This window comes from Chionomys nivalis, chromosome 2 (assembly GCF_950005125.1).
Source record: "Chionomys nivalis chromosome 2, mChiNiv1.1, whole genome shotgun sequence".
NCBI classification, from domain to species: domain Eukaryota; kingdom Metazoa; phylum Chordata; class Mammalia; order Rodentia; family Cricetidae; genus Chionomys; species Chionomys nivalis.
The window spans coordinates 43,992,492-44,019,704 of NC_080087.1; the positions used below are offsets into that span (position 1 = coordinate 43,992,492).

The following is a 27,213-nucleotide window of genomic DNA, read 5'->3' on the forward strand; positions in this document are numbered from 1 at the left end:
AGCATGCCCTTATGCAGTATACCTGGTAAATACACAGAGACTGTTGATTTTACACTCCAAAGGAAGTTTTGGAAACTATTTTGGCAAACAAGCCATAATGCCCAAACTGTGTCACATGTATTCTGTGTTCCTTCTCTTGGCTTTTATGAGAATGCCAATGATTTTAGTTTATAAGGCGTGGGATTTATATGGTCATTGAGCGTACCTTTGAGAAACATTAGCCTCATTAAAGATGTGAGCTGGAGCAGCTGGAGCACTTTGAAGCTGTGCTGTGTTAAGAGAGCCTCCAAAATACTACGCTTTAGCTGAGTTCGAGGGAACTTGCTGTGGGAAAATGGATATTTTAGGTGGAAAGCCGAACTTTTCCAGGGATCTCTTGGCCCCTTTAATGATCAGTTGCCTTAACCTGTGTATCTAGCATGTCATTCTCATGACTAACAGAGTAACTTAGAATACATTACTAAGCTTAAGAGCTCTTTAGATTCCTCCAACCTTAAAATTAAGAATACTACATCTAAACCCTATAGATTGTCTACTTGGGTTTATATTTTTCTACTATGAACATAATTGGTAAAAGTATTATTTATTACTTTCTCTGTTCTGTAACTATACAATTTTCTATAACCTATTTCATGCTGGACCAATAATTTAGAGAAACTTGAATCTGTATTCCTGTCCGAGGATCATGCATAGGTCCAGAATACCTATTTTTATATTTTCTTCAGGTAATTTTGCCAAAGTATTTTACAGATACATTTTCCACCAGAGAAAGCCTTATTTTATATCCTGCATGACCTAACGATTTTATCGCCAGACTCCTCCCAGGTTTGCTCTAGCTTCCCTGTGTTCCAAGTGCTACAAAAAAACAAAAACAAAAACAAAAACAAAAACAAAAACCACAGAGGCTGGGAGGCAGTGGCACACACCTTTAATCCCAGCACTACTCAAGAGGCAGAGACAGGTGGATCTCTGTGAGTTCAAGGCCAGTCTGGTCTACAAGAGCTGGTTCCAGGACTGACTCCAAAGCTACAGAGAAAACACAGTGATTTCCAGTGGTAGTTTCTCTGTCTGCAATCTAAAGAGCATAGGAAAAGAGAACCAGGAAAAAGATAGTGAGCCTGCGATGAAGAGCAAATTATTATCAGTAAGATAGCATAAGTATGACTGTTTTAACAGAAAATGAGCAGATTATAACAATGTCAATCTTTGCTAATTCTTGTTGGAACCCTACCAGATAGTTTATAGCCAATTAGAAGTTTTTCTTTTGTTTGTTTGTTTGTTTGTTTGTTTTTTCCAGCTGGCTATAGGACTATACTCAGGTATTCAGAACTTGTGTATCCCAGAGCATTTAGAGCAGGACTCTTTTAAAGGCAAAAACCACAAACTGGTATCTCACTTTGCAGTTGCAGGGGCCAAGATGCCCCAGCTAATATAAGATAAGTTAGCTGGGGCATCTTGGCTTCAAGTCCTAAAGTAGAGGGTGGGTAATTTTCCACGGGATTCTCCATTAAGGAGATCAAATTCTAGTTAAACCCGAAGTGACCTCTCTGTGCTATCTTACTCTGTCACGCGCTTTTCCATTGGTTTTGTTTTCAATTTCTAAGGCATATTACTGGAACTAAATTGGTTGTGAAATAATTTTTCAGTTGAGCAAAATGCAAGCTAGGTGATGGTGGTGCATACCATTAATCCAAGCAAGCCCTCAGGAAGCAGTGGCAGACTGATCTCTGTGAGCTGGAGGCCACCCTGGTCTACATAGTGAGTTCCAGGACAGTTAGAGCCAGGGCTCTTACAGAGAGAAACCCAGTCTCCAAAAATTTAAAAGAAGGAGGAAGAGGAGGAGGAGGAGGAGAATGAGGAGAAGAAAGGAGAAGGAGAAGGAGAGAAGAAGAAGAAGAAGAAGAAGAAGAAGAGGAGGAGGAGGAGGAGGAGGAGGAGGAGGAGGAGGAGGAGGAGGAGGAGAAGAAGAAGAAGAAGAAGAAGAAGAAGAAGAAGAAGAAGAAGAAGAAGAAGAAGAAGAAGAAGAAGAAGAAGAAGAAGAAGAAGAAGAAGAAGACAGCACACACATTGTGAAACCTTGAAATGCTTGAAATCCGAAAATGCTAAAGTATGAAATGAGTGATGGAAGCTCCAGCCTCCCTGTTGTAATAAGAGCGGCAGGGCTGCGTCCCAGGCACCCAGCCGCCCACATGGCTAGCTTATGCCCCGAAATAATTACACGGTGTTCGCCTCGAGCCCAGCAGCCCTTTTTTCTTTTGCTCCGCTTTTCCAGTACTCCGCGGGAACCTGTGGTCCTGTAAGTGTATTTCCTTATTAAAGCTATATATATCTATATAATCTGTCTACATTCATTTGCGCCGCCACACCTCCCGTCTACTTCACCTTCACCTTCTTTTGTTTTCCTTCCTACTCAGTGGGAAGCTCCAGGCGTCAGTGTCCCACATATGAATGTACAGGCAATGGAAGCCTATATCTTTAGGTCTCCTGGCCCCAATGTTCATTTTCATCTTATTCTTCTGGAATAGGGAAAATGGGACATAAAGGCAAAATAAAAATATTCTGATGACTGACTGTTGGTGGTTGTTAGAGTTTCATCTCTGCTGCTGATGAAATACTCAACCAAAAGAGTTCATGGAAGGTGTCTTAGTCAGTGTTCTGTTGCTGTGGATAGACACCGTGACCACGACAACTCTCAGAAAGCATTCAATTGGAGCTAGCTTCCAGTTTCAGAGGTTTATTCCATTCTCATCAAGGTGGGGCACATGGCAGCATGCAGGTAGGCATGGTGCTAAAGAAGTAGCTGAGAATTCACAACTCCATTTGAAGACAATAGGAAGAGAGCACGACTGGGCCCAGCTTGGGCTTTTGAAACCTCAAAATCTACTCCCCAGTGACTTCCTCTAACAAAAGGAAGTCAATTCTTTCAAAGAGTGTCACTCCCTAAGCATTCTGAATTTATGGGAGAGAGTGTCTTTCCTATTTAAACCACTACAGAAGAAAAAGGTTTCTTTTATAGACTACAATTCAGCATTGTAAGTTTATAAAGGACTTCCATCTAAGGGAAGTTAGAACACAAACTCAAGATGGAGCTTGAAGCAGAAACTGAAGGAATGAGATTGGCTCTCCTATAGACTCATGCTTAGCTAGCGTTCTCATAGAGCTCAGAACCACTTGCCTAGGGAATGGGGTCGCCAACAGTTGACTAGGCTCTCCTCTGTCTGTTAACAATTAAGACCTGACATATGTCTACAGGCCAATCTGACCTGGGCAGTGTCCCCATCAAGATTCTTCCCAGGTGAACTTAAGCTATGTCAAGTCGATAGCTAATGCTAACTAATACAGCAGTCTATGACTGGATTTTATAAAACAGCTTTCAGGTTGGTTTGTATTTTTGAGAACTGGAAATTTCTAAAGTGGTGGTTCCTTAATATCTTGGTCAAATTGCTCTTGGTCATGGTAAAAATCCTCTTTTCTTTAGCAATATGTGCATGAGAAAGGGGGTGATGAAAAGTTAGTAGTATCTACAGATTATTAAGGAAAATATAATTGGATTTGAAAAAATAAGTTCCAATTACTTCTTAAAATTTAAGAAATAGAAATATCTATTAATACTATTTCTATAAATATATACATACTCTACCTCTGCAGAGGTGGTAAAAAATTATTTTTATCCCATCGTGATGTCATTTCCCACTTGGTCTACCCAAACACCTTTCTATTCTTTAATGTTTTGGAAATGAATACAAATAGGCTGTGTTTTTGTTGTATTGCAATGATCTGAAGAGAAATCCCACCCTTAGTTCCTCAGGCCAGAGTCCATGCTTTCAAAGCAAGAGTCTGCAGCAGAGACAGTGGCTGTAACTGTCTGGAATGAACACCTTCTCAAAGTCCTGTTTTTAATTTTTAAAGAGAGTAGACTTTGTAGGACCAGTGACTTGAGTAGATAATCTTACTTTGACAGTAAGATTTGTATATTTCAATGTTCAATTTTGTATTTTTTGTGCTCTATATCAAAGTGCATGTTGAGTGGCTAGAGAGATAGCTCGATGTTTAAGGGCACTTATTCTCTTCCAGAGAACCAGAGTTTGTTTCTCAACATTCAAGTCTGATGGCTCACAACCACTCTAGCTCCAAGGAATCTGACACCGTCTCCTGGCCTCTGCGGGCACCTATGTGCTCTTACATGTAGGCACACGTACAAACATACACAAATATGTGCAATACACATACTCCAATTTATAAAGTATTCTAAATTACATATTGAATACCTTTAATATAGAAACTGGAAATTTCTCCGAAGTCCCCAACTGACATGACACAAAGGGGAGATTCAATACCAAACTTTACTTGCAGATTCTAGTCAAAATTCAAGTGCATTGTAATATTTTACAAAATTGCTTCCAAGTATGTGAAAAGTGTGCAAATGAAACATAGATGAATTTTGTGTTTAGATCATATTTCTAAGATATCTTGTTATGTACATGTATATCCCATAATGCAAAACCCTTTTTGTCCCAAGTATTTTGGATAAGGAACATTGAGCCTGTCATATAGCAATCATGTAGTGGCATCACTGTAGTGAACTACATATTATAGGACAATTTCTCACATTTTATATTTTGACCTTGAGTTCACTTATAAAAATGTAATGAAATCACAAGGTTGCATTAACTGAGCATTATATATTTCCCCGAAAAAGAGATGCCCCACTTAGAAACTTCTGTACTAAAGCCAACGGAGGAAAGGCTGCCTCGGGAATAATCACAATAAAATCTTGCAGTTTTGTTTTAGAAGGAAACTTGGCTGAGATGCTGAGCTCCAAGCGGATATAAAGGGAAACAGTGAGCCTTGCCATTCTCAGTATTAACTGCTAGTCATGAGAACTTAGCCAGGCAGCTTTAACCCTTAGTTTACTCCATTGGTAGAATACATACCTTCACCCTGCCTTGTCTCTTATCATGAGCTGAGAAAAATGACTAAAGAGCATTTAACAAGTAACAAAACATAGTCTCATTTCTTTGTATCACAAATGCAACACAGCTATAAAAGGTATTTGTTTTGGTTTGGTCTGTTGCCATTGTCTCTTCTATCCACCCCCAGGAAAAAGAGGAATCTGAGCACTTGCATAGATTCTCTGTATTAATTTCATCTCAACATTCTTGACTTAGTAAAGTCCAGCGCAGTGAGGTGTCTGGGGATTCATGCTAGGAATGTAAGATGAAATCAGCTTCCTTTTCCTAATTGTCTTTACAATAAAACTTTGACAAATGATGTTGTGATTGCATGGAACTGAATTATATTTATGTTTATCGCATTTTAAAGCCTATCATTTTTCCCCCTTTGGACCGTTTCTTGATCGCAAATGGTCATTTCTGTAGACCAACTAATTGTGAGCAATTTCCTTAGGTCCTGACCAGATTTATTGATTCAAATTTTTTGGTCAAGGTCACAAAAATGTGGCATCTCCACATTTTCTGGGTTACCCAGTTATTGTATGTATGAGTATTTTATACAAGGTATTACTTTTCCATCCTTAGTTTATGCTATAAGAATGCAAATGTGTCATTGAAAACTCTCTAATAGTTCCCATATGGACTTATGACATTAAAAACAACAACCAACTTTTTATGTGTGTATACTTTTTATTCCAATTGGGTTTGCATTCCAAAGGAAATAACAATGTGTGTTCCCATCTTTATAAAAAGTTATTATAAAATTGTAGCAAATTACAAAACAGGGTAGATTTGCATATTAAAATTCAATGAGCTGCTTGGAGTAGAATATCTTTAAGTTATAATTTTCTGCTTCCACACCAAAGATGACCTTCTAATGTCTAATGAGTGACCAGAGCTACAGTAGGTGGTGAACTCTGAGACTCCAGCAAACTGAACTTTCAGAGAACCTTCATCTTCTCTATGCCTTTTCATAACAGCGTACCGCAACAACATTGCCAAAGGTAAGAGTCTGAAATAGTTAAAGAATAATTGAGTCTTTTCACCCAGGAACATTCATGGCTGAAGTTTTTTAACATTATCATGCATATGATCTCAATATTAAGCCTGAGAAACGAAGACATTTACAACCATTAAACATTGCCTATATACTCCTTTCTTTCCTGGCCAACCAAACAAACAAACAAATAAAATCACAAGTGTTTAATGAGAAAAACACATTTTCACATTGTTCTGGTTTTTGAAAATGAAAATGGAGCAGAAACCGAGTTTCCAATTGAAATTGCAGGCTTAAAAATTTTTCTTTTGTGTGAAATTATTAAGGGAACCAGAACAAATTGGGTGCAAGGAAGGCACATGCTGGTGTCTCACTGCAGCCTCAACTGTTTGTTGGCTTTGAATTAGATTTATGATAAATTTTCATAACAGTTTTCAATCTATAATTTTTGTTGATTCCTCAGAAAATACAATTATTTGAGCTCATGGTATCTGTAATGGTTTATTTTAAAATTAGCAACACAGCCCTACAGTGTTTTCTCTGCTTTGCCATGTTTCACCCCTGTGAACCTAACCCTGGTGCTCATGTGGCAATAGCACTGAATGTTGATGCTCTAACTCTGAACTTGAAGAATTACTGTAAAATCACTCTAAAATATTAAGGTGTGTGCCCGTGACTTTCAAGCACTGATGTGATCCTCAGAATACAGCATGTCTTTGCTTTAATCTCCATTTCAGAACTCAGTCATGCCTGATCACAGTCATAGTTCACAAAGTTGAGCTTCCTTCATATGTCTATAGACAGGAAAGAAACGGAGGTGGCATCATAAAAAAAAAAAAATAGCTTCAGGGTTATTGTTAGAAATAAACTCTTAGTTGATGATTCAAGAAAAAGCCCTGCTTTCTGCTCCCCTAGCCTTAAACATGTGAGAAGAGGTAAGTGCGTTTCAGTTCAGAATAACTCTGACTGTATTATTAAAGAAGGAGGTAATCTGGTTTGGAGTACCAGTAGCAAAGGCATTTTCTAATCCTATTTTAGCAGGAATTTGTAAAGGAACCCCACACATCCCCAAGAGCAATGAGTCAGCTTAACAACATCACTATCATCTAAATAGCACTTCTAACTTTAAAATGGTCTCTTTTGACAGCTGACCTGAGCTCGTGGATGCTCATGGTCTCTGGACCAACAATTAGGGACCCTGCATGGAACGGAACAAGTTCCTCGGCATGTATGTGACAGTTGTGAAGCCTGGTTTGTAACACTCCTACCAGTGAGATCAGGACCTGTCCCTGGTGCTTAGCTGGCTTTTAGCAACCTGTTCCCCAAGCTGGATCACCTAACCTAGGCTTTATGCAGGAGGAGGAGCTCAGTTGCGCCTCAATTTGACGTGCCATGCTTTGTTCAAGCCCTTGAGAGGCCTGCCTCTTTCTGAAGGGAGATGGATGGAGCAGAGGCGGGGGAGGGGGAGAGGTAGATGGGAGGAATGGGGAGGCAAGAGGGGGGAAATGGGAAGAGAGAAGGGAAGGGGAATTATGATTGATATGTAAAATAAATGAAAACATGTTAATTAAATAAAACAAAAATGTAAAAATGGTCCCTATAAGCCTAGATAAAGGCTTCTACAACTAGAGAAATTATTTATAAAATTGTTTTTTTCTATTTTATAATATTTGGATGCCTAGCTATCATTGAACACATGTTTAAGATTCCACTGATTCATTAAAAAAAAAACTGTGGGGCTGGAGAGCTGGCTCAGAGGTCAAGAGCACTGCTTGTTCTTCCAGAGGTCCTGAGTTCAATTCCCAGCAACCACGTGGTGGCTCACAACCATCTGTAATGAAATCTGGTGCCCTCTTCTGGCCTGCAGGCACACAAGCAGACAGAACACTATAAACAAAATAAATAAATAAATTTTTAAATAAAAAAAAAACTGCAAAGAAGTAACATCAAACAGTTCTAGAAGAAATTAAAGCATTATCTTTTCTTAAACTCTAAATTATTTGCACTGAGCTTCTATAAACTGGAATATAACATGTTTAATATGTTCTTATGACCATATTTAATAAGTAACTTCTCTGAGGTTTAATATCAGCTATCTTCATATATTCTCCTGCACAATTATTTTACATTTAAGTTTCAGGGGAAGGTCAGAGATCCATAGCTATCCTATAATGACAATTCTTGACACACACTTCTGGGTAAGTTGGAATATAATTTCAAAAGTACACATCATCCAAGCCAACAACTGTCCTGTTCTTTTCATTCCTCCTGTTTTCCACGCTAGTAAGGGACTTTGACAGGCACACAATGTTATAGAAAGAAGGGAAGGAGCAAAAGGAGAGAAGCTTGGAAAGGGGCCGCAAGTAGAAAGAAAGAAAGAAAGAAAGAAAGAAAGAAAGAAAGAAAGAAAGAAAGAAAGGAAGGAAGGAAGGAAGGAAGGAAGGAAGGAAGGAAGGAAGGAAGGAAGGAAGGAAGAAAAAAGAAAGAAAGAAAGAAAGAAAGAAAGAAAGAAAGAAAGAAAGAAAGAAAGAAAGAAAGAAAGGAGCATGGGCAGAAAATGAAGAACTGCTAGTACTTACCACAACCATTTTGCCATCCTTAATTTCTCTTACACAGTCTGTTTCTTTGCCATCCCATTTCTGAACATGGATAAGTTTGTCTCCATCCAGCCGAACAACAGACTGAGACCAACAACAAAAATGCGGGTGATTAAGAGATAGAAGTTGATTTCCCACAGACGGGGAATGACAGGATTTTGGGAAGTGCTGTAATTGAATGAGTCACCATGATTGTTCTAGCTGCGACACTTCATCCTCTACTGCTTTGAGAGTCACTGTTATCCACACACAAATGTGGCCACTTATAACTTGGCTGAAATGTTACAAAATGTTCAATATCCAAAATAAAAACCCAAAACGACTCGCGCTTCTTGTTGAAGCAAAGCTTTAGTGTGAGACTGATCAATCTGAGGTGATCAGAGAGAAGAAACACGGTGTGGTCTTTATGTTTAACACTCTCTGGGTAAAGGTTGCTATAAAATGTAAAAAGTGTTGGACAAGGGGAAAAGAGATTGGGAGTTTGGGCTATGGAAATTACTCGGTTCTAAAATACAACTTGTCTAGACTGAAGTATTAACTCTGGTTCCCTCTCCCTGAATGAAAATTCTGAAATCTTCCCCCTTTCCACATCTACACAGCAGAGGGATTGAGCATCTTCATCTCGCTTCCATATCCCCACCCTGAAACAGTGGCTTCTTACCTTACAGTTCCTGTCATCTATGCTGGTTTCCTCAAACTCTTCTCCCAGCTGGAAACTGATCTCTGTGTTCTTGAAGGTGCACTGGGTCCTGATCACTACTTTGCCGCCTTCCTGACTGATTATCACCGTTGGTTTGGTCACATTTCCTACTTGCCTGGTGGCAAAGCCCACACCTGAAACAGCAAGAGTACCCAGTGCAGGAAAAGCGACTTCCAAAACAGTTCATAAAGCAAAAATCTGCTTGCCACTCTGAGAATCCAGAATTCTAAAGTGTAGGTTCCGTTCAAACCTGATTGAAGATTAGTCCAGTAGCCATGGAACAGCTAAGCACAAACAAAGGAGAACTGAACACCCCCCCAAAACACACATACACATACACACACACATTACAGAAGCTTCACATTTTCCATAGGACATCCAATCATTCCTTTATCTGGTCCTGGGCAAGAAGTTAAGAAAATTCCACATTAAAATTTCATTTAAGTGGGCTCTGTATAATCTAGCATATTATGACAATGTGCTCAGCCTGTCTCTCAGAACCCCAGCAAATTAATTTCTAAGAACCAAAATACAGAATTAAAAAGAAAACAGCACGTCTTATTTTTACCTACCCAAAGCCTTCATGTACTCATCAAAATTCTGACTGTCTGTCAGCTTCCAGGTGGCACAGAAAGCATCCACCATCCTCGCCTTTCCGGTCAGCGAAAAATAGGTAGGAGCTGGAGGAACTCGGGTCTTTACCACCACTGTAATCCACGAAAACCCTTTGCACCTCAGCAGCAATCCCTGCCTTCTTATTTGGAAAAGAAGCAGGCAAAAAGCCAATTATTTGAATTGCTAACTTGTCCCTCTTTCCAGTAGGCGGTCACAGAGGAGGGGCTGGGCAGATGGCACCATTCCTTCTTGTGATTTGCTCAGGCCACTGGGTTATTGGAGTAGGTCAAGATCCTCCCAGTGCACAGACCACAGTCCGGATGCCTGAGAATGCTCCCTAGGAAGTAAGTGGAGCCTGAGACCAAAGGACTAGAGAGAGAGGGGGTTTTTCAAGTTCAGAAAAAAAAAAAAAGAACCTTGGCAAACTGCAGTCTCAAACTGGGAGGAAAAAAAAGAGAAGGACAATAAGACATTCAGATTGGTTTCCTTAACAAGCACGCTGGTTGCAAATGAAGACCCCCCCCTTAAAGAAAAACCCACTGAAATGACAGAGTTTTGAGACAAAGGCATCTAAATGTTGTATTTTATTTTCTTTTATAGGTACACGGAGAGCCTAATGCAAACCAGAATATGCCAAATTGTGAAAAGATACAAGGGACAGGCGAAATGCAATCCCTAGATGCACTCTGTTTGAGACCTACTCAGAGTATCAATGATACATGACAGTCTGGCTCGCTCTCAACACAAACACAATGAATTTAAAGATCCCGTAGTTCGTAGTTCTTTCTAAGAATGTAAGAACCAGACCGGAATGGAAAAGGAACCTAAGTGTGGTTAGGATTCACTAATGAGTTAGAGAAACAAAGAGGCAAGTGTTCTCATTCACCTCTTTGGGAAGGCGATAGAATCAATGTGGAAAAGCTGGACAGAGGATCATTTAGTAAGATCTTAAAGGATATTTTGGCTTCCTGGGGCCACATCAACCTCAATAAAATGCTAGCATAAGTAGGGAGACAGGAACTGGATGGGGTGGTGGGAATGTGGAGGGCTTTGTCTATAGTTAGTTCCAATTCAGTGTACCACAAGAATACACAAGAAGGATAGACCTGGAAGGTTCTAATAGAGGAGTTAGAAGGGGATCTGTGAATTTCCCCTTCACCTTGACATTCTCCGTGCTATGTGGATGTAGGCCCCAAAGAAATGACATTTTCTGCAGCTCAGAGAGCCAGGACTTTGTCAAGGCGATCCCCATTTTCCTACCCGACAGCTTGAGCCTGAGCTCACAGCGCCTATGCTCCATTCTACAGCACATATAGAAAAAGAGCTGAGAACACAGCCTATTGCTAAGCAGGGAAGATGATAGCATATTACATTGTTTACCATAAAGACCTGAATTGGCTCCGTGCCTGTTTGCACAATGTATGTGGATAGTTCCACCAACCTGTTCAAATGAACAAGCCAAAAATCTACCTGCTGTTTCTTATAGTTTACTCTAAAATATGACAGTGTAAAGGCCTGGCTCATATGGCTTCTTAATGCAGCCACTCTTGGGCTTCACCTAATTCTATAGCAACAACTATTTTACTGTATTGGCAGCTTCTCTGGGAACCAAGCGACCTTTTCAAAGACAAGTCTGCATTTCCCTCATTACTGGGGTCATTGAACACTTTTTTTTTTAGCACTTTTTTATTGATTTTTATTGAGCACTACATTTTTCTCTGCTCCCCTCCCTGCCTCTACCCACCACCTTTCAACCTTCCCCTAAGGTCCCCATGCTTCCAATTTGCTCAGGAGATTTTTTTCTTTTTCTACTTCCCATGTAGATTAGATCTATGTAAGTCTCTCTTAGTGCCTTCATTGTTGTCTAAGTTCTCTGGGATTGTGGTTTGTAGGATGGTTTTCCTTGCTTTATGTTTAGAAACCACCTATGAGTGAATACATGTGATAATTGTCTTTCTGTGTCTAGGTTACCTCACTCAAAATAATGTTTTCTAGCTCCATCCATTTTCCTGCAAAATTCAAGATGTCATTATTTTCTTCTGCTGTGTAGTACTCCATTGTGTAATGTATCACATTTTCCTTATGCATTTCCTTATCCATTCTTTGGTCAAGGGGCATTTCCAAGTTCTGGCTATGACAAGCAAAGCTGCTGTCAGCATAGGTGAGCACATGTCCTTGTGGCATGATTGAGCTGTGCTTTTCTGTATTTTGTATATTTTTGATACAGTAAGGATTTAAATACTTACTCTGCTTCAAAGTTGATTTGTTTTCCTGTGGGGTTGTAGCCACTCTTTGTATATTTTCAAAAAGTTATTTTATTGGATGTGTGTGTTTGCAAAAATCTCTTATATTTTTGCATTTTCTGGGTTAGAATAATTTTTTCATCAATATGTCAAGCTTTATTAAGTATGCATATTAAAAGTTTCCAATTGAATTTGTGCTAATTATACCACAGTGCAGTTATTTTAAAAAACACTCAATGTGGAATTGGGTGGTGGTGGTGCATGCCTTTAATCCTAGAACTTGAGAGGCAGAGGCAGGCGGATCTCTGTGAGTTTGAGGCTAGCCTGGTCTACAAGAGCTAGTTCCAAGACAGGCACCAAACCCTGTCTCGAAAAGCCAAAACATAAAATAAATTCTTAACCTGATCTTATGTTTCTATTTAAGTCCTTTTATATATATTCTTCTTGTTCTCATGTTAAATACAGAAGCACAAAGCATCACCTAAAGCAGACCTGGCCCTGCCGTTTGAAGAAATCAGGATGAGAAGCCAAACATGGGAGACAGGGTATGTGCAGACACCTTAGCTCAGCGAGCTGAAATGTTTGTCCTTACATATTTCTCCCCCCTATTTTTCAGACTAAGAATATGACAGATAGATTTTAATTAGAATATGTCTGTTCTAATTAAAAGTTCATACTAATATAATTCTTTAAGGAGCTGTTTGGGGATTTCATATTGATACAGAGAAGAGAATATTGTTACATAGATATCTGTATTAGAATTTTTTGGGAGATCCAATCCATTTTGTGACTTCCTCAACCAACACCTGTGCAAATTTGAAATACTCAATATATAATATAGTAACACTGCTTAAAATAAGAGTGTATTTGATTCTCTAGAAAGAAAGTTAGAGAACAGAACCTTTGTTGTTCTAAGGGAGATTCAACTCCCTAGACTTTGCAGTAATGTATGAGCAATCTGGGGCTTTGATAATTTACATGCCTCATAAAATCAAGAAGGAAAAGTGATGGACTGACAGACTGACATGTCTTCTGTATGTTTTATCAAGTAACAGTGAAACCTCTAAACATTCCATAACTGGGAGGGCTGGTGATGGGACTCAGTGGCAAAGTATGTGTCCAAGGCCCCATTTTCAGCAAGCCAAGGGGAAATCAAGAAATCCATTATAAAGATCTATTTATTCTAAGTAGTGAAATAAAAAAGGAGAGGGAACTTTGAAAGGAGAAATCTGCATACAAGGCTGAGTCTCATGCCTGCTTCCTAGTAGCTTCCCCCTCTGTAAGAAAACAGAGAGTGACCATAATTCCCACAGGTAGTTGCTAAGGGAAATAATCAACATTCAAGACCTTTTCATTATGAAACTATACAAAATCCTAATGGAACATCTTCATGGATGAAATGAAAAATTATTTGTGCTGATAGTGCTGCTGATGTATAGCTCTCCTGTCATTGGTGAGAGAGAAAAGACTGGACATCACCCCCACAATGGCACAGATACTCTAGGCACACATCTGTCTGTCTTACCTACACTTTCCAGACCTCCACAACCAAGAAACTAAATCTGCTCAGTGCCCAAGTACTTGGAGTAAGAAAGATAGGAACCTGCAAGGAATTCTGACAATTGAATGTGATAGAGAGGGGTGAGGCAGTGAAGAGAACCAGTGGCCCATCTGTCCCTTCATGATGTTGAGTTGTAGTACGTGCAGAATATACCTATCCTGGACCAGAAAGGAAATGGAACTCTGTGTGGTATAGCTTGGGGAGGTCAGGGAGAGCTTCCTCTAACTTCTTTTCCACTTCCTGCCATTTTGAACTTTCTACCTTCCATAATCTAAGTGTTCTATTCCCCATATTTTCTTAAACACTAAATGTAAAGAAAGTCCTTAGATTCCTTCCGGATCGACAAAGTGACTCAGAAGACAATTTCTCTTCTACCACGATTGTTATAAAAGTTTCAGGACCTTCCCTCCGTGGAGTATTTATGTGCAATAGCTCTGCCAAAAAAAAAAAAAAAAAAAAAAAAAAAAAAAAAAAAAAAGCTTTTCTCTCGATCCCTTATTAATTTCTGCTGTCATTTAACATTTAGCTCATGTATCAGTTCCTCACGGGAGACCAATTTAGAGCCCTGAAGTTATTGTCATCTAAAGTCTTTCCCACATATCATAACCTCAGTTTGATATGTTCACAGTTCATGGTTTAGAATCATTCTCCCTCATACAAACAGAAGTTCTCGATTCACCTGTTTTAATCTGCAGTATATTTCTTGCTTATTGTCTAGTATAATATGAAATCCACAGTGTGTGCCCAAGGGGCACTAAAAGAAAGAGCAAAATAGAGCGAGCACAGAGAAACAAAACTCCAAAAAAGATATATTAATGTCTATATGATCTTTTCCAGGTCTTTATTCCAACGTTTTTCTCTTTGAAAATGGTATGTTCCCCAAGTATCTAAGCATCCTCTTCATTCCCATTACATTAACACTTTGGTATGTCATCACTATAGTTGGCAATGTGAATCTGGGAGACCAGAGCCTTAAAATGAGAAATTCCAAGTGTGTGTTAGGATTCAAGCGGTATGCTGGACCCTGTCACCTGGCAGGATGAAGCCAGACAGTACCCTGGCCAACCCAGGGTCCTATGGATGCTATGTCACTATATAGTCTGTACATAGATGCAAAGGTCCCTTTAAGAGACAAGCTGTGCCAGTTCCAACTCTATTTCTATTGCTCTTCTGAAGAAACAGACTAGTCCTTGCTTCATCTTCCTCTTCCCCTCTGTATTTCTCTTTCCCTCTTCCCCCTCTTTACTCCTCTCTCAATAAAGTCCTCACTTAAGCTCTGCCTGCATGGTTTACCTGTCTCTCACCCACTGTGTGGTCCCTTGGCTACAGAGGTCTCTCTTGTGCCCTTTTATAACGCTAAGGTCTCTTATGTTCCGAGCATCAGACTATTTATATTCTGAGGCTATTCTGAGAGTTAAAGAAAACAAAGTTCACTTAAGTTTAGACTGTATGCAGACACAAGGACAATCCATGTCTGGAAACATCGTTTGAAGATTAATAGAAAGGATGAGCAATCTGAAGCAAGCCCACTCCTACTTATTACACCTGGGAGGGGCCAAAAGCATCTTCAACAACCCATGTTATGGTGCAACAGAAGTCATCAGACTTTTCCTTTGTTTTCTTACAGTTTTCTCACAAGCACTCAGAATTTCCCTCTCAGTTTCATTCATAGATCATGATAAGTTGTTTTGGACCCCTGGTGGTAGGTGTCTCCACTGATGCAGTTATCCAAATAGAGCCTAACTAAAGAGTAAAGCACCAGGTTTAATCTGAGCTAAGCACTGCTGGATGACTCTCGGGAAAGGGAGCAGGAGAGAAATCACATGGGTGGTTCTAAAGGTGATGGTTTAAATACTCTGAAATTGTAGCAGAAATGGGCTTTCATTGGTTTCTCTGAGAGGGCAGGGTTTGGAGGTGGGGCAAAGTTTAGCAAAGGACAATGATGCATCCTCCACAAACTGGGTGCAACTCAACTTTGGGAGGTTTCTCTGAGCGGGTGTGGATAGGGGAGGTAGGAATACGACTCTTTCCGATGGTGATGGGGCAAGATGCTCCAGGCAAACAGATCATGTTCCAACAGGATGGACATGAAGACTCATAGCTCTTATATTTCTCTTTAACATTTAAAGGAAACCCATATACAGTAGTCCGGGAGAACATTCAAGTGCACTCATTGATGCAAGTGTGGCCCAATCTTGTGTTTTGTAAAGTGGGAAGGACTGATGTTAACAAACATGCATAGAAAGTGCCCTTTAAGTGTATTCTCAGGTCTGCTTATTATGGGTCATTTTCATTTGTATATTGACAGGGATTTGTTTATTATTGTTGTCACCCCATCCCCCAACCCCTGGCTCAAGACAGAGTTTCTCTGTGAAACAATCCTGGCTATCTTGGAACGCACTCTGTAGACCAGGCTGGCCTCGAACTCACAGAAATCCATCGGCCTCTGCCTCCTGAGTTCTGGGATTAAAGGTGTGAGCCACCACCTTCTAGCTATTGTTGTTCATATAGTCCTTAAAATTTTCTGTCTTCTTTGTACATAATAATAGCTTTTCTGCCACTCCTTCCATAATAGGTTTCTCCACCAATGCGATAAGTCAGATCAAGCCAAACTGAAAAAGTATAACAAAATGTTTATTTGAGCCAAGCAGCTCCCAGATGGGTTTTCCAATTCCAGATCTGAGGCCAGAGAAGTTATGCCCACAAATGAAAGCAGGGAGACTTTATAGGATGTAGGCAAGGCATGATGATATATCCACCACAAGCTGAGTGTAGGCCAAAGTATGATCAAGAACTGAACACTTTAGGCAGAGTCTTTGGGTAGCTGGAAACTTCAGGAAAGGTTGTTGCAATAGCCATCAAGAATGAAAAACTAGGCAGAATTTTTGGTGCCTTCCCTTTGTTCAAAAATTCTCTGAGTGGGCACGGGGCTTGCAGGGAGAACAATGGGACTTTTCAGACCTTGCAGGAGTGAGATGGAGGTTCCAACCAAGTATGCTGGCCTTTTTGAGTATATATGTTCAAATCTGGCAACATCCTGCTGGCCTGGGACAAGGTAGGGAGGGAGAGTTAGTAGTTGGTACTCAGAAGGAGGTATGGGTGTTGATGGAAGTTTCTGTCCTGCCTGGACCTGCAGCTATTCAGTCACAAAGAAATACACGGAGGCTTATATTAATTATAAACTTTTTGACCTCTTATCTCAGGCTTATTGTTAACTAGCTCTTATAACTTAAATTATCCCATACCTCTTATAAACAAAAAAGTGTCTTTAGATCCTCTAGTTTCTGTAGAGGATGAAGAACCACAGAGGGCAGGGCGGTAGAATCACGTATAAACTAACAATATGACCACTCTGTAGTATGGTTAAGGAGAAGGGGTTTTTGTTGTTGTTGTTGTTGTTGTTATTGCTTGTTTGTTTGTTGTAGATATGAGAGAGAACCACCAGAGGCACCTGGAAGAGTCCAGAGCAGAGAGAGAAAGTAGTAGACTAAATGTGTCCAGAATACTAGAATGGCCATGAAAGAAGCAGGAGCACAGCAGAGTGAGAAAGAGGGCGATCAAGAGATGAAGACAAAGAGAGTGGGCAAAAGAGAGTTCATAGTCAAAATAGCATGGTGATGAGGAGAATGAGAGTTAGGGGAGAGAAGCTTCTGTACTAGAGGGAGTTTAAGGCTGCAAGGAGGTGAGAAGATCTGAGAAGCCAGATAATCAGCATGACTCTGAAACATGCAACAGGTCCTTGTGATATGAAGGGAACCTGGAGACCATCATGTACATGGGTATGCTAATAAGCACCACAAATACCTATTTCTTCCTTCTGCCAATGAGTTCTTTTGGTAGAGGTGAACTAGCTTCACAAGTTTCTGATGAATGCTGGCTTTTGTCTAACAGAATTTGTAGAAATGGAGTTTCCTTTGGACCCTACAGATTATAGGTCAGACAAGCCAATCAACTATACTTCCTCTCTCACATAGACCACGGGGAAGAATCGATAAAAGGTAAAAAAGATCTTGTATGTCCGGCTACGCTTCTATAGAGCCACAGATTTTAAAATTCAGTCATTGTTAGAAATACCTTAGGACATATGTACTCCTGTCAATCTGAAGTTTTCCCACAAATTTTAAGAGAGATGACCTGAGATTACTGAAAAACACAAGCTTAGGATGTATACTTCCATATTCATTTTAAAGAAGAAAAAAATATTATATGAGAACTTTACGTAAATATTTTCCAAATAAACTTTGAGCCTTTGCAACATATTATTTTCTAGACAATTTATGGGAACAAACATTAATAGAATTTGGGTAGTGACATCATTATGAACTGTAAATAGGTCATCGAAACTTCTGATTATTTTTCCTATACTAGTTGATTGGCAAGCATAGTATTACTTTTGAAACTGTGTCCTTCCCTTGTATTTTCTTCATTTGCAAACAACTTTTTAGAAGCTACACATGTTGCTGAGTTTGTGGAGTGCATGCTTTCTGTCAGGACCAAAGGAAACTCAATTTTCCCAAATTCTAGTCATTAGACAAAAGCCGTCATTCCTCAAAAACTTGTGAAGTCAGTTCCCCTTTATCGAAAGGAGCTACTCCCCTTTCCATGGGCAGAAGGAACAAATGGCTATTTGTGATGTCTATTAGCATACTAAAGCACACACTGGCTGTAGCAAAGAGGGGACTTCTTGTTCATCCTGGGCTCCCCCAGTATCACAAGTACCTGTTGCACATCACAGGCTGGCCTTCAGGCTCCCCCAGTATCACAAGTACCTGTTGCACATCACAGGCTGGCCTTCAGGCTCCCCCAGTACTTATCACACACCTAAGACTAAAGCTGGCTATCTGGCTCTTCTCAGCTCTTCTTGCCTCATCTCCCACCCAAACTTCCTCCAGCTCAATAGCTTCCCTCCCTCCAGCTTCTTATTCTCATTATAACCCTGCCATTTCTGTTATGTGCTCTCTTTTGGCCTCTCTTCTGCCCACTCTCTTTGCTGTCATCCCTTGATCTCCCCCATCACCCACCACCTCTATCTGTTCTGCTCTGTTTCCTTCATGGCCAGTTCTAGTCTGCTGGCCATGTTCAGTCTATTGTTTTCCCTCTCTGCTCTGAACTCTTCCAAATGCTTCAGGCAGATCTCTCCCTCACATCTACAATAAGACCATAACAACAAAACCTTCCCCTTAACCATAGCATGGAGCACACGGGTCATCAATTTGTAGACCTACTATGTGGGGAAAACATTGGGAGAAATCTCCAAAACCACGTAAAACTGATCATTCCTTTGATGCCAGCATTCAGGAAGAGGAGACATCGAAGAGTATCCTGGACTGTGCAGACGGCTTTAAAACAAACAACAAAAATAACCCTTTAAAACTACAAGATAGTGGAAGATATTGCAGTTACCTTGTTTTTATAATCATTCAGGGGTGTATTTGCACTCATTTAAATTGTATAATTTAGGAAATGGCAAAATTCCCTAAGTTTTCTGTTTACCATATTAATATTTAAAACATTTGTGAAAAGGTACTGTTTTGAAAATATTTCAAGGTGTTGCAAATTAGCTCAATATGGGGAAATAACCAGGCCAGCTTAAGGATAACAATTATGTTTTTAATTGTTATAATGGAAAAACTCATGCCACAAGAATGGGAAGCCCGACTTCCTCTGTCTGGCGGGGATTGCCACCTGGTCCCTGTCCGTTTTTCTTCCTGGGCTCCAGGTAGCCACGACTTAACTGGGTGTGATTGATTAACAGAGCTTCCCCATCACAAGGAATTTTAATATCTTGTTAATATTTGTATATATAATAACCGCAGTAAGTTAAGGCACTCCTAAAACTCATTCACTGAAAGTGTTTTCTTCTACCACTGGTACCTACAAGAAGGTAGTATAATCATCAAAGGGAATAGCAAAATGTGCATGAGAATGGATTTTGCATATTTGTATATTCTTAGACATGAACGTACAGTGAAGCATGACTCAGGATATATAATCTACAATTTATAAGTAAGCAGCAGCTTTAGAAGGTTTGGTGAGAGTATGCTGGTTTTATCACAGCATAACATGTAACATGTCAGAGGAAACTGGAGGTGAGTAGGTGGCATTATTTGCAGAACATTTCTACTTTTGATAGGAGCCTTTGCTACCATCATCATGTCATTGAACTGCAAGGTAAATTATCAAGTATAGCTTCCAGATTCTTGTTGCTGTCACCTAGGGAAAGCCTACTAGGTCAAAGTTAGATAGAATCCAATAAGTCAAGCACCAAATCTTGCACTTTCTCTCTGCAGCTCTTGGTGACACTACCTGGCTCCCACAGATGTGGGCAGTTCCAGTCCTCCAGCTCTGATATAGATATGAATAATATATCTATATGGTATGGATTTTGCTTTATTGATATAAATTTAAGGTCAATCTTATTATATGTATATTTCTACTCTTGATTAAGATATTGTGATTGTGTAGTTCATTTAAAACTGTAATGTATAATTATGAAATATAAGTTGTTAATGGAAAATCATCAATAATAGTCAAGCTGTAGTCACGTTAGAATTTCTAGATATATAGAGATATATTTCAGTTAGATAGGCATTCTTCATATCTTTCAAAGACTACAAAATATGGCATTTAAAATGTCTTAATAACTTAGGGCTTTTCATGACAATGAGACACATCTGTTCCTGGCAGCACCTATCTACTTCAAGAGGAAAATGGGCATCAAAGAGGCTCCTTATAGAGTTTGATAGCCATTTGAGCAAGAAACTGCTCTTGGCTGGACTGTTGCATAAACTGGACACAAAGAACCAGCAGAGAGAGGACTGCTAAACTTGCCTAAAGGTGAGATGCTCCTTTGGGATTCCTGATTCATGAAAGAGTCTGTGAGACATTCTGTAGGACACAAAAGAAAGTGACTGAACTGTTTTTGAAATTTCCTGCTTCATGGAAATGTCTGCTGGATACTATGGGCCTGTAGGCTGAAGATGGATGCCCCACTGGTACAAAAAAAACTTTGGGTGACTGTACAGGCAGCGAGATGTCTCTGTCATTTCTAGAGTTTAGAAGTTTCTTATTTCTTGTTTACTTAGGTAATACTATATCCTTCTGGAGTCTTTAATGGAGTTAACAAAATGGATAGTCATAGTTATAGTTTTCCTTTGTTATAATAAAAGATAAAATAGATCTAAATATTGTAACCATAATTCTTGCTTGATAATTGTTTTGTTATATATAATTTTACTATGTTAAAGTTAAAGCCTTCCTTTTTGTTTAAACAGAAAAAGGGAAAATGGTGCAGGAGGTTCTTCTATCTATGTGTTACTTTTACTGGTTAAATAAAAAAAAAAAAAAACTGCCTTGGCCTGTTCATAGGACAGCACTTAAGTAGGCAGAGTAGACAGAACAGGATGCTAAAAAAGGTTCAAAAAGAGAGAGCCACAATGAAGCTGCCAGGTCAGACATGCTAAATCTTTCCCGGTAAGCCACGACCTTGTGGTGATATACAGATTATGAAAAATTGGTTAAATCAAGATGTGAGAGTTAGCCAATAAGAGGCTAGAGCTTATGGGCTAGGTTATAATTTAATTAATACAGTTTCTGTGTGATTATTTCAGGGGTTAAGCTAGCCAGGCGGCAGGACGCAACCCACTCTTCCATACAACACAGTTCTGCTTGTTATGAAACAGAAACCTGGCTCAGTCCAACTCCACTCCAGGCTAGCTGTTTCTCTTTGAAGATGCTACATAGTCATAATACCTCCAATATCTTGCTGCCTTCACTGCAACCTAGGATTTACCTTTACACAATGGTCTCTCAGTACATCCTTGAAGAAAATGTAATGCTGCCATCAATTGCTTGGCCTCAGCAGCTTTCTGAAATTGCAGTGAAAGCCTTTGTATCTCCATAACTTTCATATGTTGAATGTCTGAGAAACCACGACCATGTGGGTGAAACTTAAAGTATCTGCCTTTAGCTTGAGATGTTGTCTGGACCCTTCTGCCACAGCTGTGGTGGCCTTCCTGTACTTTTGCAGCTGACTCTGGGGAAATATTTCTCTAGGTGATTGTTTTAGGGCAAAAAGTTCCTACAGAGGTATTCTTAAGTCAATCTTTCTATGTGCAGATGCATTTGATTCTTACAAACTGAAGTCTTCGTGGAATCTTACTATTCTTTAAAAACTTATTGCATTATTATTTTTATAATAACTTTAATATTTCTATATATTTATAATAATACATTTTAAATTATTATTAGTAGTATCATGGTACAGTACACATGTGGACAACAGAGGGCGACTTGCCGGTGTCAGTTCTTACTTCCTATCCTGTGATCCCTTGAGGGGGTGGATACCTCAGATCATCAGGGATGGTGGAGGCAGGTGCATTTTTCCACTAAGCCATCTCACAAAAGGATATGCTGACAAATCCCGTGGGGGTTCTGTTATTTTTAATCATCTAACAGTGTGGACTTTAGAGACCTAAGATCATACAGGAGCTCTATGTTTTATTTCACCGTTTACCCTCTGGGTATAGGATGGTAAGAGTGTGCAAACCAGAAATCCCATGGCACGTTCTTGTGGACATTGCTAAGGTGAGCACCGCATTTCAAGCTGAATTCTGTCTCCCTACCTGCTCTTCCCTCACATCAGATCTCTAGGAAGCTAATGGCTAAAAACAGCATGTGGTGCCAGCATGGAAGCATTATCATGCAGAACAAATACTTTATAATAACTTTAAGCACAAATGACAGCAATACCTAATAAAGGGCAAAAAAAAGTCAGTAAATCAGGCAGGGGGTGGGGACAAAAGTACATAGCAGTTAATTTCACAGTTACTTCCTCATGGGAAACTGATCCACAAACCTACTCTCTAAACACTTGAAAGAAGAGTTGTCACATGATATGGGCACATGATATAACACACGGAAAACTCTCCCACATTTGTAAAACAATCCCACTCTAGTTTGGTAGTTCTTGTCTTTAAAGATGAGAAAATAATCAAACCCATGTCATAAACCAATAATAATAATAATACATTACCTTAAAGATAAAAGAAGTAGTCTTATAAAATGATTTCTTAAAGCAAAGCAAGGCAAAACAAAAGAAACTAACCCCCCTCAACAAACAAAACTCAAATGTCTTTAGTATATCATAAGCCTTATTCTCTACCAGTAAGTATAAGACAGTCAGTTAACACAGAGAAATGCCACAGAGATTTTAATTTCTTTACTAGAATAGGAAGCCAAGCATTTCTTTGAAATCCCTTTAATTGACACTTTCCTTTTAACATTTAACATATGTGACTTATCTGTAGAGATAGATTCTACTTGGCAGTGCACATTTTCCTCTGAAATTGTATCTCTTGTAGGTTTAGCGGTCTTATTGCAAGACAACTAGTTGCTTGAGTCTGCCCCTGAAGTATGCTCAAAAGTTGCCATCAATTCATGTCTCAAACTCCTCTGACTTAACTCCAGACTTTTGAACAAAGTCAAATATATTAAGGCAATGATTTTACCTCAAAAGAAATGTATGACTACATGACTATCTTTGCAAACTAAAGGATCCTGTGTCATGCAGGACCCAGTTCAGCTGGAAAGTCTATGATGTTGCTTGTCACTGTTAGGACTTCCAGCACCAAAGCCAAACATGCAGATTTTTTTTCAAAGAGGGGACAAATCATAAACAACTGGGCAAGGTCTCACTTCAAGATTTCCTTTAAATAGTTTCTTGTCAAAAATTTAACAGATCACAACTGAATTAAAATTTATACACTTTCTGAAAATGCCATGTCATAATTATACTTAGTCTTCCAGTTTAGCCATGAGGAGATTTTAAACCATTTATTCCAAAGTTTGTTATTTCTTCCAGTAATACCCTCATTTCTACATAGGTTTGTGTTTTCAGCCCTATTGCTCTCTTCAAGTGTTGTAAAAAAAATGAGCACATGATAATGAACCATGTTCTACAACCCAGAGATTTGTATTGTTAATCTTAAATCTTCTAAATCCAGTACTTAGATTAATATGCTGATCTCTGAATGTCCTATATTGAAATCTTATTATGAAAAGATTTTCTTTATGACTAAAAGTTTACTGTCAAAGTAAAAACACAGAATATATCTCTAGACAAATTATTTTACCAGGCTTACTTGTCATTCATCATTCGGAAATGACAGTGTTTCCGTGGATCATTATTTCAGTTCATTTTTAGAGTCCTATAATTGTCTTGTGTGTCTACCTTATTTTGCCACTTTTCAGATTTAACTTCATGGAAACCTGAATTGACAAGATGAGAGATCTTTGATCTTTGTGTATATTAGCAGTCTGCTGGTAGGAAAACATTACCTAACCCTCATGAAGCAATCACTAGATGCTTTCATGATTCTAACTCAAGGCAAATAAAAAACACTTCTACTGAAATAATACTTGGAGATACAAGTATCTTTCATGTGTTCAAAGACAGAATTGGGGGAGGGAGGCAGAGCTGGGCAGCAATGTTTGAGCTTCTCAGATAAATGAGCCTGACTTTAGCCTGAAAATCCTATAAACGGAAGAGTCAACACTCTGTTACAAAAATATGGCATTTGCTCTTTACTAAAAGAACCACTCATAAAACACAAGATGTACAAGCGATCAGTTGGATAATGTATAAAATAGTCTTAAACCTTAATTTTCGAGAGTCAAAATGAAAGGAAATGCAACTATAAATTAGTCAAGAATGACTATAACACAAAACAGGAAGGAAAATAAATAAAAAGAGATGAAGGAACAAGAAACAGATGGATGGGGCAAATAGAAAACGAAGAGTAACAGGTTAGAATGAAAGAATATGTTATCAGCTAGACATGGTGACAGATGTCTATAATCTCAGCACTTAGGAAAGATAAGCAGCAGGATAAAGAGTTTGAGAACAGACTGAACTACATAGTGAGATTCAGTCTGAAATCACTGAAAACAGTGGTGAAGCACTTGCCTAGAAAGTCTTAAGTTCCTAGCAACACACACACACACTGTCCATAAGAAATTTCCCTTAAATATAATGTCACACATCATCCTACCAGTTAAGAATAAGATCACTAGTACAGTTTAAAGTCAAATCTGAAGCAAGCTTTAATTAAATACTGGCCAAGTGGATGAACTCTGCTCAGGTCCATACCCAGACTCCCAGGAAATGGCCCTGAGTCACAGTTTGCAGGTGCTTAAGAAAGGCAAAACCCATAATTCACCACATTTCCCAAGAGGTCCAATCAGGACAAGCATATCTCCTGATATACTTATTGCTTATGTGTGTCTCTTCTACATTCAATCAGGGGCAAGGGTGCATTCTGACATATTTCCTGTCCATGCACCTCCCACCCACATATGATCTGATGCAGATGGGTCAAACAAATTTGTTTAGGGGAGCAAAACCACCTGGTTTGTTATCTCCCATAACTAATAGCTTCCAGTATTTCAGGAACTATCTGTCCTTGGGCAAGGAACTTACATAAGAGGCTTTTTGTTTGTTTGTTTGTTTGTTTCATAGATCTCTTCAACACAATAATTAAAACTTAAACATAACTTTGGCTCTCAAAGAAGTAAAGAAGTAAAAATTATATCATGCAAATGGGAACCATAAGAAAGGTAAAGTGGTTAGATTGCTAAGAAACAAGATTGACTTTAGGACAATGATCCTTTACAAGGCAAAAAAAAACAAAAAAAACACAAAAAAACAAAAAACAAAACAATAGCAACAACAACAAAAACTAAAATCTTATTCTGTATTATTTCTTAAAAGGGCGTGAGAGAGTGAGTATTCTTCATCTTGATTACCTCAAGAAGTATCTGAGCATATACATTTGTCAAAACTATTAAACAGTATGCTCCAAATAGCTACATTAATTATATGTTACAGAACAATTCAGTCTCAGTGTATGAGAATGCCTGGCCCCTCTACCAACCTGCCCCAAGTGCCTGGAGACCACTAAAAAAGATAAATAGGTCTAGGATTGTACAGAACATAGTCTGTTGGGAGACTTATTGACAGAAGCAAGTAGTCAGGCAGTGTCAAAGATCAGTTAGATTCATGCAATGTGGGTAAGAAGGATAGCTGAATTTATGGGCTGAACAAACAGTGACTTCATCTATTGTAAGGCAATATTCGAGAGACAACACATTCCTGTACTCAAGCCTCACATAGAACTTTCATGATTTGTCTTCTTTTGGTTCCCTTGGAAACTACAGTAAAACCAATCTAGGGTACTCTTGTTAGGTTTCTGTTGTGATAAACACCATGACCAAAAGAAAGTTGGGGAGGAAAGGTTTAGGTCATTTTGTACTTTGAGGTAATAATTCATCACTAAGGGAATAAGTTTGAAGAAGGAACTGAAACAAAGGCCATGAGCAACATTGCTTACAGGCTTGACTTCATGCTTTGGTTCCGCTGTCTTTGTTATACAGCCTGGCCCTCCTGCATTGGTATGGTACCACAAACAGTGGGCTAGGCCCTCCTGTAGCATATAGCAACCAAAATACTTCCACATGCCAATCTGACAGAGGCAATTCCTTGATTGAGGTTCGCTTTTCCCCAGATAAGTCACGTTAACAACCTAAGCTGACTACGACATTGTAAACTTAGGACACTTAGAGATGCTATCAATCAAACTGGCTGCCTCCAACATGTAAAATATATTATATATTTTATTAGGGTTAGGGTTAAATACCATAAAACTTGAGATTTCTGCATGAAGAATGAGTAGGCTAATGTAGTACTTCATGATTTGTAACACAGTCTTTCTGATCAGACTGCCAATCACTGAATTCTACCTCCATATACCTTTTATCACAAAAAATAAACAGAATGTAAACATCTCTATGCCTTAATTGTTTTTTTAAAAAGTGTTATTGTCATTAACAATTCTTTTAAGTTTTAAATATATTGTTCTTCTCAAATAACTTGCTTAAATTAGTGCCATAACAAATACCTGGTATAGTTTAATTATTATTGTATTCCTTGTCCTCTTCTGCCAGTGACAATGTCATGACATTGTTTTAACTAATCGGAAGCAGAAGAAATAAAGTAAAAAATCTGTACTGTTATTGTCTTAAACAGGGATTAGGTAGAAGTAGTTTGCATGTCTAGACTTTTAGTTTGAGCAATGACAGACCTCTTCCAGTAAACTAATTTGCATAGTTTGCACACACCCGAGGAGGGAAAGAGTTAGCTAAGTACCAGAAACATTTTAGTGATCTTGTTGTCAGTTTTGGAAACTCCCAGGAGGAACCTCTGGGCTCTGTGCCACTATACTCTTCACAAAGAATGTGTTTCATGAGTGTGTTTGAATGGATTGATGACAGCGAGGGTGTGGGACCTGTCTGAGAGGGTAAAGTATGACCCTGCATTGTAACAAAGGAAAAGCCCAAGAAGAGACCAGCATAAGAACCCTGGGCCTGAGAAAGCTTCTCAGTGAGAAGATTTCGAAGCAGGATTGAAGATGTGGCTCAGTTATAGAGCACTTTCCCAGCATTTGAGAGGCTCTAGGGTTCAATCAAGAACAAAGTGCACTGTTACTAATT

General features: G+C 39.0%; 1 protein-coding gene across 1 annotated transcript; it reads right to left on the reverse strand.

The window, feature by feature from the left end:
• Nucleotides 1–5,743: 5,743 nt before the first annotated feature.
• Fabp7 (fatty acid binding protein 7) lies at nt 5,744–9,935 on the reverse strand. Its single transcript, XM_057762662.1, has 4 exons — nt 9,819–9,935; nt 9,208–9,380; nt 8,529–8,630; nt 5,744–5,964 (listed from the first exon to the last, which is right to left on the reverse strand). The coding sequence occupies exons 1-4, from the start codon at nt 9,889–9,891 to the stop codon at nt 5,914–5,916; spliced, it is 399 nt and encodes a 132-aa protein (XP_057618645.1). The 5' UTR covers nt 9,892–9,935; the 3' UTR covers nt 5,744–5,913.
• Nucleotides 9,936–27,213: the final 17,278 nt, after the last annotated feature.

Bases quoted from the DNA above. Each gene is read 5' to 3' on its own strand.
- Fabp7 (XM_057762662.1), bottom strand. From the start codon at position 9,891: ATGGTGGATGCTTTCTGTGCCACCTGGAAGCTGACAGACAGTCAGAAT. The intron at 9,381-9,818 runs GTAGGTAAAAAT...TTGCTGTTTCAG, and splicing joins TGAGTACATGAAGGCTTTGG to GTGTGGGCTTTGCCACCAGG. The intron at 8,631-9,207 runs GTAAGAAGCCAC...TGTTGGTCTCAG, and splicing joins TAGATGACAGGAACTGTAAG to TCTGTTGTTCGGCTGGATGG.